The sequence below is a fragment of the Toxorhynchites rutilus genome, chromosome 3, assembly GCF_029784135.1.
Source record: "Toxorhynchites rutilus septentrionalis strain SRP chromosome 3, ASM2978413v1, whole genome shotgun sequence".
In the NCBI taxonomy this organism is placed as follows: Eukaryota; Metazoa; Arthropoda; class Insecta; order Diptera; family Culicidae; genus Toxorhynchites; species Toxorhynchites rutilus.
This window is the reverse complement of record NC_073746.1, coordinates 106,370,167-106,389,307: the sequence shown is the minus strand read 5'-3', so window position 1 is coordinate 106,389,307 and position 19,141 is coordinate 106,370,167. Positions and strand designations below refer to the sequence as shown.

At 39.9% G+C, this 19,141-nt stretch overlaps 1 protein-coding gene across 2 annotated transcripts; it reads right to left on the bottom strand.

Moving 5' to 3' along the window:
* Nucleotides 1-375: 375 nt before the first annotated feature.
* On the bottom strand, nt 376-18,112 carry LOC129776665 (augmin complex subunit dgt3). 2 transcript variants are annotated; one of them, XM_055782438.1, is made up of 6 exons: nt 17,951-18,112; nt 17,751-17,893; nt 17,319-17,685; nt 16,390-17,255; nt 16,151-16,328; nt 376-614 (listed from the first exon to the last, which is right to left on the bottom strand). In XM_055782438.1, exons 1-6 carry the CDS (start codon nt 17,966-17,968, stop codon nt 438-440), a joined length of 1,749 nt encoding a protein of 582 aa, XP_055638413.1. In that variant the 5' UTR covers nt 17,969-18,112; the 3' UTR covers nt 376-437. The 2 variants fall into 2 exon arrangements, with proteins under 2 accessions (XP_055638413.1, XP_055638414.1); XM_055782439.1 differs by lacking the exon at nt 376-614 and adding an exon at nt 8,368-8,465.
* Between the last annotated feature and the right edge of the window lie 1,029 nt (nt 18,113-19,141).

Below are 19,141 nucleotides of genomic sequence, written 5' to 3'. Positions count from 1 at the left end.
TGACGGAGAGGCGCCTCCCGCACACAAAACGTGCAAATCGAGCACACAATAGCCATTTTTCGAGTGCTGCTAGCCCTAACCAACCGGACCGGAACTTTACCAAACATTAAAATGCGCTTTAAATTTTAATCCCCGATTGTGCGGCGGACGCCGCTTTTCATCGCGCCGTCTAAAGCGTGTATATATGCTGTACTGCTTACTGCTCTCATCGCCATGTGGATAAACGGACGAGAACGAAAGCAGGCGATAAATGTTGCTACCAAATTAGCGAGCACTCGGCGCGTTGTCACATGTTGAAGGAGAAGGGTGCTGCCGTCCTGCATATTAACTATAGGGGGACAATTTCTTTCTCTCATGCAGCAAAACAGTAGCAAATTAAACTAATTCATCCGTAGGATTTTCATTATGATAACACAACAGGAGATACGAGCACGAGCCTACGAGAATTTCATCTCATCTTCAACGGATTTGCGCTTGATACCTGAAATGCTTTTGGATGCGGCCATTTGGGATGCAGCGGAGCTCACTTCCTTGATCGCGATGGCGACTTTCTTGGGCTCCGTCAGGAACCACACCCAGAGGTTCTGCTTGTAGCGCCAGAATTTGTCATTATTCTGAAAGGAGAAAATAAACAATAAAATAAGTAAAAAAAAACTTTTTAAATTAAACGGTTTGATTGTGGTGAAAACATAATAATGTAATAAAAGCTAGAAAATAATTAGGCAAGTAGCAGTTAGCAGTTATCACACCTCTCCTTCATTAGTCTAGGGCAGGGGTTTTCAAATGGTGCTCCGCTGGAAATTTGTGCTCCGCGAAGTTCTAGCAAATGCTCCCACTTGAAAACCCTCCTTGAAGGAAACCATTCTTCAATTTAATTTCGCTGGGCATATAGTTATTTATCTTGTTTACTCCGGGTCAGATGTCACGTAACTGCGACTCGCAACCGAAATAAAGTTGCTCCCAGTTGAGTAATGTCAATGCAGATAGGATTTGTTTTATTGATTAAAAAATGCAGGTGCTCCGTCTAATAATTTTCCTATAAAAAGTGCTCTGCCATAAAAAAAATCTGAAAACCCCTGGTCTAGGGCATTAATAAGACTAAAATAAAATCGTGGGACATATGATGAAGTCGCTAATTGTGGATAATGGAAATCCAACGTGCCCCACGATTTTATTTTAGTCTTATTAATAATACATTGTTATGTTTAATCACTATTAAACCGTTTAAATTTTTTTGACGTAGGACTACGTCTAACCGGAAGATATAGGGGGTGAAATGGAAATCTAGGCACTGAACAAGTAGGAAAAAATGCAAGATTTGGAACGCTTATAACTCGAGCATTTCTCAATAGATCGCAAAGGTTTTTGCATCAATTGATAGGAAATATATCTACGCATCTATCATAACGAATATCATTTCATTTTTCTTGAGATAAATAATTGAATAATTTTGAAACATCAAGCATTGTCCAAATGCACTATGTGCCCATTTTTGATTGGTCCATTTTGTGCTCCTCAAATCGAACCGACTAAAACGGCCAACCAGAGCAGCAGCGAAATAGAATGAGCCACGAGTGGAAAGGAAAAAGAAAAAAATGAACGAAACATTGGTCGCAGTCTCACACATGCGTAATTCTCGAGCCAGCCAGTCAGCTTAAAAATCCCCGCTCCGCTGCCGTAACGATCATTCTCATTCAAACCGTACACCACATCGGTTCGCATCACAACACATCAACAAACCAACCCAAGCAGCCATGTCTGGACATGGTAAAGGAGGAAAAGTGAAGGGAAAGGCAAAATCCCGCTCGAACCGTGTTGATCTGGAGTTCCCCGCAAGGGTAGCTAGGCCGAACGCGTTAGTACCAGTGCACCAGTCCACCTAGCCGGCGTTATATAGTTTCGGCCGCCGAAGTGATCGAGTTAGCTGGTAAAGCTGCTCGCGACGATAAGAAAACCCGCATTCGGAACAGAACACATTCGGTTCTGTGGACATCAAGACAACAGGCAGTTGCAGCGAGTGGCTAGTGGCAAACGCAATCGCAAAACGGCATCAGGTAGCAGAAGAAAAAATTTGTTCTTTAAACACACTGCTTTGGTGGCAAATCCAGAACAAGGCGGCATCGAGGGCGTTCGAAATGGTTTTTTTCAAAACCACGAGTACTAAGTTTTCTAAATTGGAACCATTCCATAAAACAAGGCGCTTTTCAGGGCCATTAAACCTTCCAAAAAAGAGTTTAGGAAATACAGTTCAATGCTTTCTAAAACAATATCCAAAATAATAATAAAACACAAATTGATTTTTTCATAATTTGTTTGAGTATGTGAATTTGGCAGTTGTTCTGAGCTTATTGATTTTCACCAATTCTTAAATTGCTTCTAGATTTAAAGTACAGTAATTTACACTTATCTCGACATTTAGCTAATTGGACGGACCAGTAATGCGACATATTTAGTTGGACATTTTTGTAAACATAGAGTTCGGGGTCCAAATTATGACCCCACATTGAAGGTCGACACTGTACCACTGTCATCGCATATGTTCAATTACAGGTTAAAATTATCCCAATTCGATACTGAGTGGTGGTAATGCGACGTGCCATTGAATTTAATTTACTGTAAAATATGTCACAAGCTGGATGGGAAGAAATTTTCCAACTGTGAAAGCTGTGGCGAGTGGCAAATGCAATCGCTAAACAGCAAGGTTTAGCCGAACAAGATGGGGATATCGAGTGATAACAAAACAATAAACTCTTTAGATTGAAGATAATTTTGTGATCCTGAAAAGGACCCTTTTTAACCTGCATGTGAATCCAACGAGCGAACAAATCGTAATGAATGTATTTTTTCGCCATCGCTCCCTTTTAACGCTCATTCGTTCGTCTCGTTGGACTCGCCCCTCTGGCTGAGTTTGCCGATTTGTCTCTATCCTGTGAGTGTGTACCGCTAGAGTATAAAACACGCGGACCCCAAAAAAATATCTTATTTTCTTTCAAACCGTAAACCCGTGTGGTTGTATGGCATCGGCATCGTAGACGTAACAAAGAAGGACAAGTTAAGGGAAAGGCAAAGTCTCACTCGAACCGTGCAAGTCTCCAGTTCCCTGTTGGTCGCATTCACTGATTGCTCCGCAAGGGTTGGCTTGCAAAGCTGCTCACGACAATCAGAAAACCCGCATCAAGAACAGAGCAGCTTCGGTTCGGCGCTTATCAAGGCAACAATTAGTTTCAGTGAGTGGCAAAGTGTTTCTTAAGTGTTCTTAAGTGTGTTCTTCTTTCTCCGGCACGTCGCATTAAATGTAATTTACTGAACAACATGTCACAAGCTGGATGGGAAGAAATTTTCCAACTGTGAAAGCTGTGGCAAGTGGCAAACGCAATAGCTAAACAGGAAGGTTTAACCGAACAAGATGGGAATATCGAGTGATAACAAAAACACAACACCAAAGGTTCTTTTCAGAACCATCAACATATTCATGAAGAGTAAACAGTAAACTAATCCATTTTTAAGGTAGATAGGTAGGTATTCACGTAGGAGAAGAAAATAAAACAATATATTTAAAATATATATTTAACAAAAGCTGTCCCCTTTGTATAGTCCTACGTCACTCCGGTTATGTCACCGACATTACCCACCCGTCTTTTTTTACTTATTTTATTTTCTAGTTTTTAGTACATTATTTGTTTCATTAGAATATTTCTCTACATAAAAACATTGTACTGTATTTTATCAGTCAAATAATTTCATTTGATACCGATGTTGAGTGGATTGCAGAAAATACATAGTGTGTTCTCCAAGTCAAGATCGTTCGTTTGAAACACATATCTCAATCAACCTTTTTTTGAGATGATATGGAATCAGCTATTTTGTAGCGGCGGCCAAATTGGATTTTTCAAGATAAGCAGTTTTAAAATGACAGCAGAGATAAAGGTGTTTTATAAATTCGGTCAGCTCCAATTGGTCAAATTTCTATTAATGTGGGACAACCCTACAGACACACAAACATACATACAATTGAAGCTAAATAAAACCATTTAATAAAGTAATTTGCTATTTTGTGATTGCGGTCATCTTGGATTTGGATTTGTCATGATCTACTGTGATCTACTATTCAAGCCCTTTCATTTGATACCCATATTAATCGGGTTTTGAAAAAATATTTAGTCCGCCATTTGGTAGTGTCAGCCATCTTGGATTTTAATTTTTCATAAATAACTTCTACTAATCAGGCCCTTTCATTTGATACCCATATTGATAGTTTTGAAAAAAAAATATATATGGCGCCATTTTGTGGTGGCGACCATTTTGGATTTGCTTTTTTCATAAATAACTGTGTTCTACTAGTGAAGCCCTTTCATTTGATACCCATATTGATGGGGTTTTGGAAAACCCATATCGATGAGGTTTTGAGAAAATATGTGATCCGCCATTTTGTAGCGACCGCCATCTTGGATTCTCAAGGTCATGAAATACGCAGTTTTATAAGGCGTTGTGCACAAATTACGTAACGCGATAAGGGGGGAGATGGGTCGAGGTTGCTTTACTTTTTGTGTATTAGAGATAGGAAATCCAAAATCCGGGGGTCAAAATCCGGATTTTTAGCGTTACGTAATTTGTGCACGACGCCTAATGACTACAGAGATAAAGGTGTGTTCCAAATTTCAGATCAATCGATCAACAGAAAGGGGTTCAAATTTCTATTAATGTGGGTCAGCGCTACAGACAAACATGTTACAAACATACAAACATACAAACAGATTACAGGGCAAGCTAAATAAAACCGTTTAAAAACAGCCTTGTCAATCGAATCGAAATCATGATTTTATGTAGCCTGGATTATTTAGAAGTTGTACAGATTAAAATGCGTGTACAGGTCGGACTCGATTATCCGGAATATTTTATCTTTGATTTTACTTGAAATTTTGAAATTTGAAATTTTTCGGAAATTTTGAATAATTTGTATAATAATTCCATATTGAATAATCAATATGGGCTTTTTTTCCAAAACGATTATTAATCAGACTCAATTACTTATTATCTAACGTTCGCCGAGTCAAATTTCACCTTAAAACATAACTTTATTTCTATATAATTAAAACTAACAATTCAGTAATAACTAAATCTAACACCAGATTAATTAGACAGGATTAGGATTCAGGACTAGGATGGAGCGAGTGTGGAAGTTTGGTTTGATGAGGAAGGAAGGAATCAAACAGATATACACTGAAGTCGCTTTTTATGCGGTTATTTTATGCGCGATTTTATTTTACGCGGCTTTTTTTACGCGGTTTTTGGAATTTACGCGGTTTTTTTTACGCGGATTTCGAAATTTACGCGGCTTTTTTTACGTGGCACTTACCAACCACGTAAAAACTCAATATGCTAATTAATGTGTCTTTTCACGAAATAATGTTGTATTATATCACTGATTAGTGGCTGAGAAATAAAAGGAGATACAGATATCACGATTGTAGCATGCAAAAAAAATCAGTTAATCAATTGTTTGAATATGGGTTGCCTTTTAAACTAATGATTCGGTGTTTGTTCGATTTTTTCAGAGATTCTGAAAATTACCCGGTTTATTTTTACACGGATTTTGGAATTTACGCGGTTTTTTTTACGGGGATTTTGGAATTTACGCGGTTTTTGTTTACGCGGCACGTATCCCCCGCGTAAAAAGCGACTCCAGTGTATCATTTCTTTTGAGAAATTGGTAAAGGGAAAGCATAAGGTTGAGGTCGCGACTAGCTAAGATGTCTCTAACTGGTAAGTCAGATTGCCTTCCTAGTGCCCTGAGTGAATTCGATATATGAGCCCTGGCTGAATGGAAGTTTATACAGGACCAGACCACATGCTCGATGTCATGATAACCATTACTACAAACGCGATCCCAATGCGATAAAGATGTGCATCTAACAAGTAATGATTAGACATGGGGCGGGCCTTCACGCGAACGATGTCCCGACCTACATTCAATCCCTTGAACCATGCGCTCATCGATACCTTAGGAATAATTGTATGTAACCAGCGACCCATATTATCTTCACTCCAATTGTGTTGCCAATTGGCGAGTACATAACTACGAGGAGTACAAGAAAATTCATGATAGGTTAATTGTCGTTCGAAAATGGTACCTTCCAAGGCCCCGAGCTTAGCTAACGAGTCCGCTTTCTCGTTACCTGAAATGGATCAATGGGCTGGGACCCAAGCTAATGTAATCCTATAAGATTTTTCTACTAGAGCTGTCTACCCAAGAGCTGTCTTATTCTCATAAGAGAATAACATGAGGCTCTCATAGGTTTTATCAAACGAATAGCTTCTATTGAGCTGAGGCTATCTGAAAAGATCAATCGACAAGGATTCAATTTTCTCCAAAGCGTGAAGGATTGCAGCCATTTCCGCAACGTACACCGAGTAGGGATCTCTCAACCTATAATAGGCACTGAAGTTATCGTTAAATATGCCAAAACTAGTGGAGCCATTAATGCATGATCCATCACTAAAAAAAATGAGTGGGTTATATCTATGATATAACCGCAAGGTTCACGTGGAACTACCTTAGCTTAGCAATCATTCGTTTGTATTGATTAAATTCTTGATTGAATGAAACAGTTTCCAAATTCAATTGAGTTCAATATATTTGCTCTGTGAGTGAAAAAAATGAACAAATGCCGTGTAAAGTCAATTCATTTATTGTGATTGATTGTTCTTCGTTACAAGTAAATTTAATGACGGACCTTTTACGTTTGGTATGATGACTAGAACAAAATATATGTACGGAAGAATTATCAAACGTTTGATGAACCAGCCTAAGGCTGACAATCTTTCCAATAAAGACAAAAAAAAATTATCAAACGATTATTTTATTTTACATTTCCCTCTGAAGTTTACATCCCAAAAGTGTACATACTTCTCGAATCTCGAATTTGCTTGAAACTGGGAAGTTCATTCGCGTCTAGTGGCTGCACGATTTTCCCAGGTTCCTAAGTTTAGAAGATCATGTTAGGACAGACATATACCACTCTGCACAAAGGCAAGCGAGGACAAAAGTACTCGCAGTTTGCATTTATTTGCAGAGCCGATTTCCCCAGAACCTCGGTTTTGAAGTCTGTGTTAGGGAAACACATTTCAATCGGAACAAAAATACCCCCGATTTGTATGAATTCGCAATGCCGATTTCCCCACGCTTCATGGATTTGAAGTCTGTGTTAGGGAAACACATTCCAGTCGGAACAAAAATACCCCCGACTTGCATGAATTTGAAATACCGATTCCTCCAGGCACCTTGGTTTAGAAATCTCTATTAGGGAACACATTTCGGTGGGAACAAAAGCTCCCCCTACTTTCGTGTGTTCTTTTTCTTCTTTTTGGCTTTAAGAGGGTTTAAACTTTTCAGTTCACTCGCCTCTAGGCTCTTTCATGTGTTTGCAATGCCGATTTCGCTGCTTGGTTTTAAAGTCTGTGTTAGGGAACATTTTTCGATGAGAACAAAAGTCCCCCTACTTTCATGTATTTGCAATGCCGATTTCCCCAAGGCTGCTTGGTTCTGATGGCTGTGTTAGGGAAACCGTAAATCGGGCCAATCAAAACGATGCAGTTAGGGCGTTTAGATAACGCCTAATATTTTACAGTTATTCAATTGTTAATCTAATGAAAAACAACATTTTGTTAGTTGCGATAGATGCGTAGAAATATTCCCTATCAAGTGATGCAAACATCTCTCCTATCCAGTACGAAATGTTCGAGCTATAAGAATTCGAAATCTTTCATTTTTTCCTGCATGTTCTGTGTTTAGGTTTTCATTTTACCCTCCATGTATTCCGGATAGACGTAGTCCCACGTCAAAACATTCTATCAGAACTTACTTCGCCAAATTTCGAAGAAAACATCCGTGGGATAATCACAAAACGTGTATGTTCTGAAATATTGCGTATTTCTTGATGCATGGTTAAGTTGAAATTTACAGCGGAATCACAGAAGTACGATAGATAGTCTTGGTTTATGATGCTTAGCGAAGGTTGCAATCCTCGTGTACGGAACTCAACATATAAGGTGGTGAACCTTGACTCCGGATTCAATTGAAGAAGTTCTTCGAAATTATCAATTACCAATGGATTCATAATCTACCAGCGAATGAGATATCTGTATGATAATTCTATAAATCGAAGAGGCAGAGGAAGTACTCCATCCAGAACCTCAAGACTCATCGTATGAGTCGATCGCATGCAACCTAAAGCAATACGCAAGCAACGGTATTGTATTTGCTCCATCTTAAGAATATGAGTCTAAGCAGCCGTTCGGAAGCAAAAACTACCGTACTCGAGGACCGATAATATGGTTTTTTTTTGTACAAACTTACGAAGTCACCTGGATGGGCACCACACCACGTTCCAGTTATTGTCTCGAGGAAGTTGATTCTCTGTAGGCATTTATGTTTCAGATACGCAATAAGTCTCCTCCAAGTACATCTAGAATCGAAATAGACACCAAGATATTTGAAATTCATAAAATGGGTTAATGTTTTGCCGAATAAATGAAGCGGGTTTGTGATTTTTAGAAAAAAATTATAGGAGGTTGTGTCCAAGACACGACCGCATTGTTGACGTAGAACTACGCTGTAGATTAATTCAAGTCGCTTGTTTATAACTGCGAATATTATTTTATAATGCTACGAAGTTTTATAAACAACCGTTCTACGAATTTGGTCGCCCTGAAATATTTTTTTTTTGGAATCATTTGACGATTATTGTTTGATAATTCATTCTAGTCCTCGAAGAACAATACATGCTCGAGATAAGCGCAGTTATCATCCTTAGTGGAGAAAGTTTTGCTACTTGCAAGCGAAACCAAATCACATACAAAATTCCAGAACGACATTTACTTTCTTGGTGACTAAATAAACGAAATAAACTCTTTCTGTTAATCTCAACGACCTAGAAAAAATAGCACTGCTTCATTATGATCAAGATTAGCGCAAATGCAATCCAAGTTGAAGAGAGTTTTGAAACTGGCAAGCGAACCCAAATAAATTAATAACTTATTATAACTTATTCAATAACTTGGTATTCCCCAAATAATTTTTGGTGCACATTCATCATAGCGTCAGTTCAATGCATTGATGCAAGGTCAAAGGCATCAAAGATGCCTTTGTGATGACGGAAAACAAACAATGTTTGGGAAAAGGCTGAATATTTGCCTCAGCAGAGATTCATTACTAATACCCTAGCGCAACTCCTTGACGCCACGTTCGGATCGACATGTTCGCCCGCAGCAGCGCAATACGTTAAAACGCACGCACGTAGGCACACAAATATCCATTCATCGATGACTTGAAGCAATGAAATATACACACACTTATCTCCGTTTTGTGCACTTCTCAACAGAAAACCTCTTTGTTAATATTGCTGGTCTAGATCAGCTTAGCTGTCATTCTTTGTAGAGAGTTTTGCTACCGTCATGCGACACCAAATCGCTGACAAAATTCCAGAACATTTATTTTATTGGTGAGTTGACGATAGCCTAGCTTGATGATTCCCCACACAATTGTGTAGCTCAAAACATTAATGCAATGGCGTCAGTTTGATGCAATGATTGCAATGCCAAAGACATCAGCAACTCAGTCCGAAACGAAGACATGTGATGGCACAAAACAAGGAAGAACAAGCGATCCAGCTCGCCCAGCAACGGTGTTGTCCAGTCGGTGTCCTCACGAAGAATGAAGTCTGCCTCATTTCTTTCTTTGTCTTTAAGAGGCTTTAAACTTTGCAGTTCATTCGCCTCTAAATTTGCCTCAGCAGGATCCACTGTTTATACTCTAAGCAAATATTCCCCTTCGTTCTTCTTCTTTTCCTTTGTTCATGGAGACTTTACATTTTACGATTTCCCCTTCGTTGCTCGTCGATAAGTTGCCCGTTATTCACAGCTGTGTTCGGGAAAGCACACAAATGGTCAGATCAAATGTATGGGAAAATGGAAACTCTTATAATTTTCATGAATTTTAACCATTTACACACCATGGGATTGTAATGTATAGCATATCAAACATATCTTAGGGAATATCCGATTCGTTTGGTATGTAAATCGCCAAAATTCGTTCGCGGAAAAAATAGTTATTAACGTTAACTTTATTTCATAAAAATGTGACCTGTTTTCTGATTTGGCACCCTTAATGAAAGACGTAGTTCTACGTCAAAAACTACCATCTCTGTTTTCTTCGTAGAGAATCCGATACTCAGCTTGATAGCCCATGTGGACAAATTGTCCAAAGTATCCTGTAATGGTCTTTGCAGATCGGTGGAGGAGGATCCCCTAATAGAAACCACTCCATCATCTGCAAGTTGACGTAGCGTGCAATGTCTCGAAAGGCAATTATCGATGTCATTGACATAAAAGTTATATAATAGGGGGCTCAAACATGAACCTTGTGGAAGGCCCATATAGCTTAGTCGGGAGACTGCCAAATTTCCATGAGCAAAACTCATGTGTGTTTCTGACAGCAAATTATACAAATAATTGTTTAAAATTGGTGAGAGTCCACAATTATGAAGTTTATCTGATATTATATCAATGGAAACAGAATCAAAAGCCATTTTGATATCAAGGAAAGGCGAAGCCATTCGTTCTTTACGAGCAAATGATATTTGAATTTCAGACGAAAGCAATGCTAGACAATCATTTGTTCCTTTACCTCTTCTGAACCCAAACTGCTTAACTGAAAGCAAATTGTTCGTTTCAACCCATTTGATTTGAAGCGGAACGTCAATCACGTACGATATTTTGTGTTGGAACGGAATCTGGGCAAACCTTCCTCGCAAAACTGTAGATCCAACGATCAGAGTATTCCTCACTTTCGTTATTGTGGCTCCGACCCCGCATTCTCCTAGCCGTTTCCCAAAGAGTGCTCATAGCGGTCTGTCTCGATAGGCCATTGACGTACTCTCGCCAGGAAACCACGTTTCTTTGCTCTAGTCAAATTCTTAAGTTTGCGTTCCAGGGCAATGTAAGTTCGGAAACAGTCTGTCGTTCCTTGTTTTCTGAATTCCTTGAACACAGTCGATTTTTCAAGATAAACTTTAGAGCGCTCCTTATCCCACCATAGGGATGGAAGACGGCGACGAGGCTGAGTGGTAAGAACACGTTTCGTTTGGGCTTGTAGAGCGCTCTCATAAATCAAGCCAGAAATGAAACTATATTCTTCGAGAGGGGGTAATTCATGAATAGATTCAGATTCAATAGATTCAGAGATTATTTCTCGAAATTTCATCCAGTCGATATTTTTCGTTAAAATCAAAATGGGCTTGACTAACTTGACTAGTAGAACACAGTTATTTATGAAAAAATTATATCCAAGATGGCGGCCGCTACAAAATGGCGGCTCTAATATTTTTACAGAACCTCATAAATATGAATATCAAATTAAAGGGATTGACGTAGGACACAGTTATTTATGAAAAATGCAAAGCCAAGATGGCGGCCACTACAAAATGGCGGATTACATATTTTCACAGTACCCCATCAATATGTCTGTGTCTTCTGGAAGTGAGTTAGCATGTGATTTGGCAAAACTAACGGATAGTAATTCAGCTTTTACGGAAGCAGTAGCGATGAGTTTGTCACCATCTTTTAATGGTGAACTGTATTTGCAATTCTTTCTAAGTGCTCTATTGACTTTCCACAGGTCCTTACATCCCAGTTGCGAACTGTTAAGTGTATCACCAAATTTCTGAAAATGAGCGAGGGAGCACTCTTCGCGTATGCGTATGCGTATGCGATCTCTTGATCTGATCCATTGTCTTCTACGCCTATTTCGTAGTTGAATTAATTGTCTTGTCGATTCCGGAATCGCTTGTGTCTGGTAGTTTCTTCTTGGAACAAGAGGAACTGCAGAAGCTTCAGCGGATATCACATTATCTTTGAAAAGTAGAACTGCTTCATCAATTGCATTTATGTCTGAAAAATGAGAGAACGGTGGCGATAGAAGGTGGATCCGTTGGTTGATGATTCGCCGGAAGGGATGCCAATCAGCACGATGGAAACATTTATATGTTTGTAGAGTATCGGTGAACGGGACATCGATGTCAATAGAAAATAGCACAGAGCAATGATCGGATGACAGTTCGTGAATCACTTTAGGTTTCGACATAGAAATCAAATTGTTCGAAAGAACTATGGCCAAGGTAGATGGCCGACCACGACCAGCTGGATAGTATGTATAATTGTCTGGAAAATGCACAAAATAGCCATTGCCATCGTAAATCATCACGTGCCAACAAATCTCCAGCTTTATTCGCATTTGCGCAGTTCCAATTTCGGTGACGAGCATTGAAATCCCCAACGATAAAGAAGGGAACGGAAAGTCGTGTCAGGATATCCAAGTCACGTTGGGAGCGATTGAGATTCTCCCGTGAACTACTCCCGGGGAAGTATGCTGCGATGATATGTATATGTTCATGTCCTTGATATATATCGACACCAACCGATTCGATGACACTCGTCCTAATGTTGATTTGGGTATAGGTTATTCCTTTTTTGAGCACAACCGCGACACCTCCTCCCCGATCGGCTTCGTTACTTTGTCTATCTAGCCGTATACAACAGAAAGATGGATGAAGAAATGATTTTGTTGACTTGAGCCACGTCTCAGTCACAACTGCTATATCAATCGAGTGCTTCTTCAAGTGCTTTTCCAGAAATGGATCTACCATTCCAATACATCACTTTCAGAACTTGTGAATTATCCATGGTAAATATATTTTATCATCAGCTCCGATAGGGCGATGAATTGTTCTTCCTTAGACTGGCAAGCTTTTAAGCTGACGAACAGATCTCGCGCCAAACACAAGAATTCCGAATTTATGAAGACTACGGAATCTACTGTGGGAGCTAGCAGGCGGGGCTGTGATGGACATTGGTGGCTGCTTCAGCACCTGAGCATACGATGGTCGGTTCGAATGGTTCGTTGAATTTACACTGTGAACTACAGCTGAGCGCTGAATAGGGTCCTGACGACGTAAGGATGGATTTGATTTTCTGAATTTGCTTTCACCCTGCATTTCCTTCATCATCTGCAAGTTTTGCAGGTACATTTTCCGGGCTGGGCACCCTCGGTAGCTTGCAGTGTGGTTTCCACTGCAGTTCGCGCACTTGATATGAGAACTTGTTTCGTCTCCGTTGCCAGTCTTCGGCGTAATTTTACATTGGTTGGTAGGATGTTTATCTCCACATTTGACAAACAGAGATAGAAGGTTGCAGTTTGATGCACCGTGACCAAATTTTTGGCAACGATAGCATTGTAGGACATCCGATGACTTCCTAGTGAAGTATCTCCACGTGACGATTGTATTAAAAAGAGTCTTCACCTTTTGCAATTGTTGAAGTTTCACAGAACCCTTTGCAAAATGCAGCAAGTAAAGGGCATAATCGTTGCATTTTGCCGTCAAAACCTTTACGTCCTGTGGGACCACTTGATTTTCCAGCAGCTCTTTTTGCAGATCGTTTATTTCAAACAAAGGGCAATCCAGTAAGATCTACCTTGATAGGAATTTCATGGGAAATTCGATGAGTGAAAAACTGCCATTCGTGACTTTTGAGCACATCAACGACACTATGGAAAACATCCACATCAGCGGCGCTGATTGAAACTCTGATTATTGTTGAGCTGATGCTTGGGGATCGCCGTTGTTGTCAATCGTTTCGTCATCTATACCAGCAAGAACGCCAAAGGAATTACTTGTCTCCACGTTCGGTGCTATTTGGACGCCGTCTCCACTGGACGACATTTCACTCGTTTGGAGTACACTTGTTGTTTTTTTCGATTTTCACACTATCCGACTGTGAGCTACCACCTTTATTGTCGGATGAGGTTAGAATAACATTGGCTTTCCCATAGTTGCGTCGGATTAAAATCTGAGATTGACGCAACGATGCATCTTCAACGGCCACATCGACCTCCAGTGTTCAGAATTCTTTTAGAACTCAAGCTTACCGTGAATATCTCGAAAATAGTAAAACAAAATAGAAAATACTGTGAAACAATCGCGGACAAAGAAAACACATCCGACCACTACGCGTTGACAGTTCCGAATCAAAACCGTTTTATAAATAAGTTCAAATCATAATTATATTACGTTTACCGAAAAAAAACGTTTTTTTCTATGACTCGATTATCCGGAGGATTCGATTATCCGGAGGATTCGATTATCCGGAGTGAAAAAAAACCAATAATCCGGATAATCGAGTCCGACCTGTATATATATTAGGCTGTCAAAAAAGACCTGCGGTATTTCCGCGGGGTGTCGTTGTAAGCGCGTAGTTCTAGTTGTATTCATTGTATCGAGTCATACTATAGCTTGTTGGAAAGGCTATAATATAGTCCTTGACAGTGTTTTGTTTGGTTAAGTCGTTCGTGAGTTATAGTGTCGCAAATATGAAGCAAAATAAAGAGAAAATCCGACATATTTTACAGTACTACTATGACAAAGGCAAAAATGCATCTCAAGCTGCCAATAAAATTTGTGCAGTTTATGGACCCGATACAGTTTCCATTTCCACCGCACAACGATGGTTTCAAGGTTTTCGTTCTGGTGTAGAGGTCGTCAAAGATGCGCCACGCTCCGGAAGGCCTGTCGTCGAAAATTGCGACAAAATCGCTGAATTAGCCGAGAAAGACCACCATAGTAGCAGCCGTAGCATCGGCCAAGAGCTGGGGATAAGTCATCAAACCGTTATTAACCATTTGAAGAAGCTTGGATTCACAAAGAAGCTCGATGTATGGGTGCCACACACGTTGACGCAAAAAAACATCTTTATATCGTATCGACGCATGTGAATCGCTGCTGAATCGCAACAAAATCGACCCGTTTCTGAAGCGAATGGTGACTGGCGATGAAAAGTGGGTCACTTACGACAACGTGAAGCGCAAACGGTCATGGTCGAAGCCCGCTGAAGCGGCTCAGACGGTGGCCAAGCCCTCATTAACGGCCAGGAAGGTTCTGCTGTGTGTTTGGTGGGATTGTCAAGGAATAATCTATTATGAGCTGCTTCCCTATGGCCAAACGCTTAATTCGGACCTGTACTGCCAACAACTGGACCGCTTGAAGGTAGCACTCATGAAGAAGAGGCCATCTTTGATAAACAGAGACCGCTTTGTCTTCCATCAGGACAACGCCAGGCCACACACTTCTTTGGTGACGCGCCAGAAGCTCCGGGAGCTCGGATGGGAGGTTCTTTTGCATCCGCCGTATAGTCCGGACCTTGCACCAAGTGACTACCACCTGTTTTTGTCCATGGCGAACGAGCTAGGTAGTCAGAAGTTAGTCACAAAAGAGGCCTGTGAAAATAGGCTATCCGAGTTTTTTGCCAATAAGGAAGCGAGCTTCTATAACAGGGGTATTATGAAGTTGGCATCTCGTTGGGAACAAGTCATCGAACAAAACGGCGCATATTTGACTTAAAACAGATGATTGTAACTAATTTTATGAACAAATGAAAATTCAAAAAAAATACCGCAGGACTTTTTTGACAGCCTAATATTAGAGTGCCAATGAAAATGGCCATCTCGAATTTCCAAAGCGAACTTGATTAAAAATGTTGATTCCCACGGAAAACTACCCTATGCAAAATATCAGCTCAAACGGAATTCATTTACTAGTGTCGCACAGCGGTAAAAGTTTGAGTTTTTTGAAAACCGAAAAATCACCCAAGAAAGTCGGAGTTTTCGAAAAAAAAATGAAAAAATGTTTTCAAATTGCATAAAACGTCGAGATCTACTGTCATCTCGATTTTTTTTGTCAAAAGTCGACACTCTGGGACTTTTTTCGTAATACGAGGCAAAAAGTATAGTTTAGGGTGCCAATGAAAATCGTCATATCGATTTTTCATACGGGACTCCGTGTGAAATGTTGATTTGCACGATAAAATACGAAATTTATGATGTCTTTCTACCTGTTCACAAGTAAACTTCCAATCTTCTCTTAAATTTACGGATATTTTTTTGTTATATTCTGTTAGACAGTGTTTGTAATCTGTCCAATCAGAAGTTATTTTTACTTTGTCGACAGTTTTCTAGACAATTTTCTGAGCTTTTCAAGTTTTTTGTTCCACCAAGATGCATCCTTACTATCAAATAGATTGAAAAAATGGTTGATGTGTTTACCTTCGGTTCATTGATGTTATGCTGATAATCGGTCTTGAGCGCTTTCAATTCCTTCTCGATTTGATCTATCTCAAAAGACAAGCGTTGAATCCTTTCCAAATTTTGCTGATCGAAAAACTGTGGACGATTTACAGGTCCATCGTACACATACTTTTGGAGCAGTTTCTCGTTTTTATTCCTAAAAAAGCAGTAAAATAACCATCAATCATTTCAAACCACATTCGAAAGGCGATACGCACAATTCATCTAATAACTCATCCGATTTTTTGTAAAATTTGCCGCTAACCACTGACTGCAAGTTTTTGAATATCCGTTTCTTGTTGTCAGCGAAATCAAGAATACAACTTTTCAAGCTCATGGACCGACTGCCGGAGGAATGGTTCAAATTCAGCGCACCTACTAGCTCACAAAACTGCGCCACAAACTCCTCATACGCTTGCTCCCCCGCATTGTTCCGTGCAACGAATTTCATCTGCTCAATTCGCCTCATGCAACGCTGCGTTTCCGAATTCATCTCGTCACAGTTATCAAACTTGTTATTGATCTTTTCCAAATCCAACTGCATAAGAATCCATAGCATTTCGGCGTTCATCAGAGTACTGGAGATTATGGCGGCCAGCTTGCGGATAAACTCAAGCCGATGGACGGCCCGATCCAGCTTAATTTGGCTGTTTTTGTACAGAATAAATTCGATCCGTTGCTCGTTGAGCTGACGAATATACATTTCCAGCTCTTGGTTCAACACATCGATCAGCAGTCGATCCTGTTCGTTGGATGCCTTCAATTCTGCGCACACTTTTTTCATCGCTGCGATTTTCATCGGTTGCCAGCTGGGATCCTGGAAGCGCTCCAACATCTTCTGCAGTCCGTGATACTCTTTTCTGGTTCCTATGAGCTGCATTTCGGATAAGTCTAGTCGGGCTTTGATACTCTCCAGTTTGATAATCACATCCCGATGGTCCTGATCCGGTTCTTGGTCAGAGTCGTTGAGATCGCGAACGGGAAAATGCTTGCGAATGTACATTTCAAGATATTTTAAAAACTGGTCGCACTTCATATTGAATTGTTCAATTGGCATCTGGTGGATGAAAAGGGGTGGATTTTGCTGCGGAAAAATAGGAAATTCTGGTAAAAAAATACATTGTTCCATACGTTAAAACAATCATACAGTTTGAACGTAACATTGATGCATGTCGAAAATTTGCTGCTGAGTGTGGGTTTGAATCTGTTGCAAAAAATTAGCCTTTTCCTTACAATCCGCGACGGCTCGATCATGGTTTATTTCTGCGTTCATGATTTTGGTTTCCACGTCGGAGATTTCTCTGGTAAGAGCAATTTCTGTTTTCTTGGCGTCTGAAATCAACTTTCCGTACTGCTCTTCAATGGCCACCAGCTGTTGCAATTGCCCCTCATAATCCTCGATGTCCGCATCCTTGTACTCGAGGATGCCTGGGTATCGTTTATTGATAATTTCTAGCTCGGCCTGCAGCGTCTCGTCTGACAAAACCAAACCATTACTTTCCAAATCGGCATATCTGCGAAGCAATGAAAATGTCGCTTTGAATTGGTGAATTATTATTATTAACAACATCGAACCTACTCTCTGAGTACACTGTCTGGAATCAAATTATCGTCATCAACAGATTGTCCAAACCAATCGAAGAACTCCCTGAAAGATTCGTCGTGAAGGAGCCACAGTCGGCCCACATCGACACCGCTGATGCGTTCCAGGATCTCCAAATTCTAGGCGGGGAGTTCTTAACAGTCAATACACATCCTTAAAAATGTTCCCAAACGTACCTTTCGTTGCTCGCTCATTTTTTTTCTTGTATAAACACAAAATACTGTCTAAATTCCAACAGGAATGGTTAGTACAATCGTTATCCCAACATTGAAAATAATTTCAGTTACACAAATGAATTCCTCATGATATACATTGCATTCAAAAACTGTCCCACTTCAATGTTGTCTTTATTGTTAGAAGGCGCCGCTCCGTGTCGGGGATTGAAAACACGAAACCTCAACGACCAAACATAGGGTGCCCACAGGGAGGACTTACTTTATCGTACGGCAAATTTATACTTGTCAATCGTTCAACTCCGGATCATTCGGAGTCAAATTTATTTTTTAAGTGCATTTTGCTTCAAAAAAAACTTATTGCTACTCTTTTTCCGTGCACTATCTGTTGAATGTTTCCCCGATCAAAGAAACAAACGTTATCGTGACTCCTGCATCGTTCATTTACCTTTTTAGCCGGACCAGAATATCACTCAAGAAAGATAGGATTAGACTACACCCAGAAAAAAAGATTACTAAATTACCAAATCTTTGGTAATACCATGGACAGACATACAACTGTACTAGCGCTGTACGTGTCAATGAAAAGATTGTATTAGAGATGTGCCATCCGCTCATGAGCTGTTCCGAAGAATCGACTCTTTGAAGTGAGTTGACGCGGAACAGCTCGCAAAAAAAAAATCAAACAGCTCTTCAGCTCACTTCGATGATGATGAAGGAGAGAAAAGAGCTGTAGAATTGAAGAGAGTGTGTGAGCTGTAAGATTCAAATGAACTGACCGTCTCTCGCTCTTCGTGTAAAGACATCAGTTTAGTTTCATTTGTCCCTCGTCTTTTCAACTGTTATATTCGCGTTGACGGCATTGAGTTTTGTTTACCAGTTTAGGGGGCGCCAAAAATAATAATTGGCTCTCAGGCAGAATGAACACGTTTTTAAAATTCAAATTATTAATGAAAATTAACTTCTGTGTATCAAATGAGTATTCTATTTCAATGAAAAACACTTTGTTTGCAGGCGGTGCAAAAATCTCATAAGATTTTTTTTTTTGAAGAAAACTTTCTATTGTAATGTAAAGCCTCAGTAAAAATGTCGGAAATGTTGTACTCGCCGAGTCTGTTGTAAATAATAGTCTGGAATACGTGTTTCAAGTAATTAATAATATGGTGTGAAAAATTTCATTTGAATTTTAACATT

Bases quoted from the DNA above. Each gene is read 5' to 3' on its own strand.
- LOC129776665 (XM_055782438.1), bottom strand. The intron at 17,686-17,750 runs GTAGGTTCGATG...ATTGCTTCGCAG, and splicing joins CCAGACAGTGTACTCAGAGA to ATATGCCGATTTGGAAAGTA. The intron at 16,329-16,389 runs GTGCGTATCGCC...CTGCTTTTTTAG, and splicing joins GATGAGTTATTAGATGAATT to GAATAAAAACGAGAAACTGC.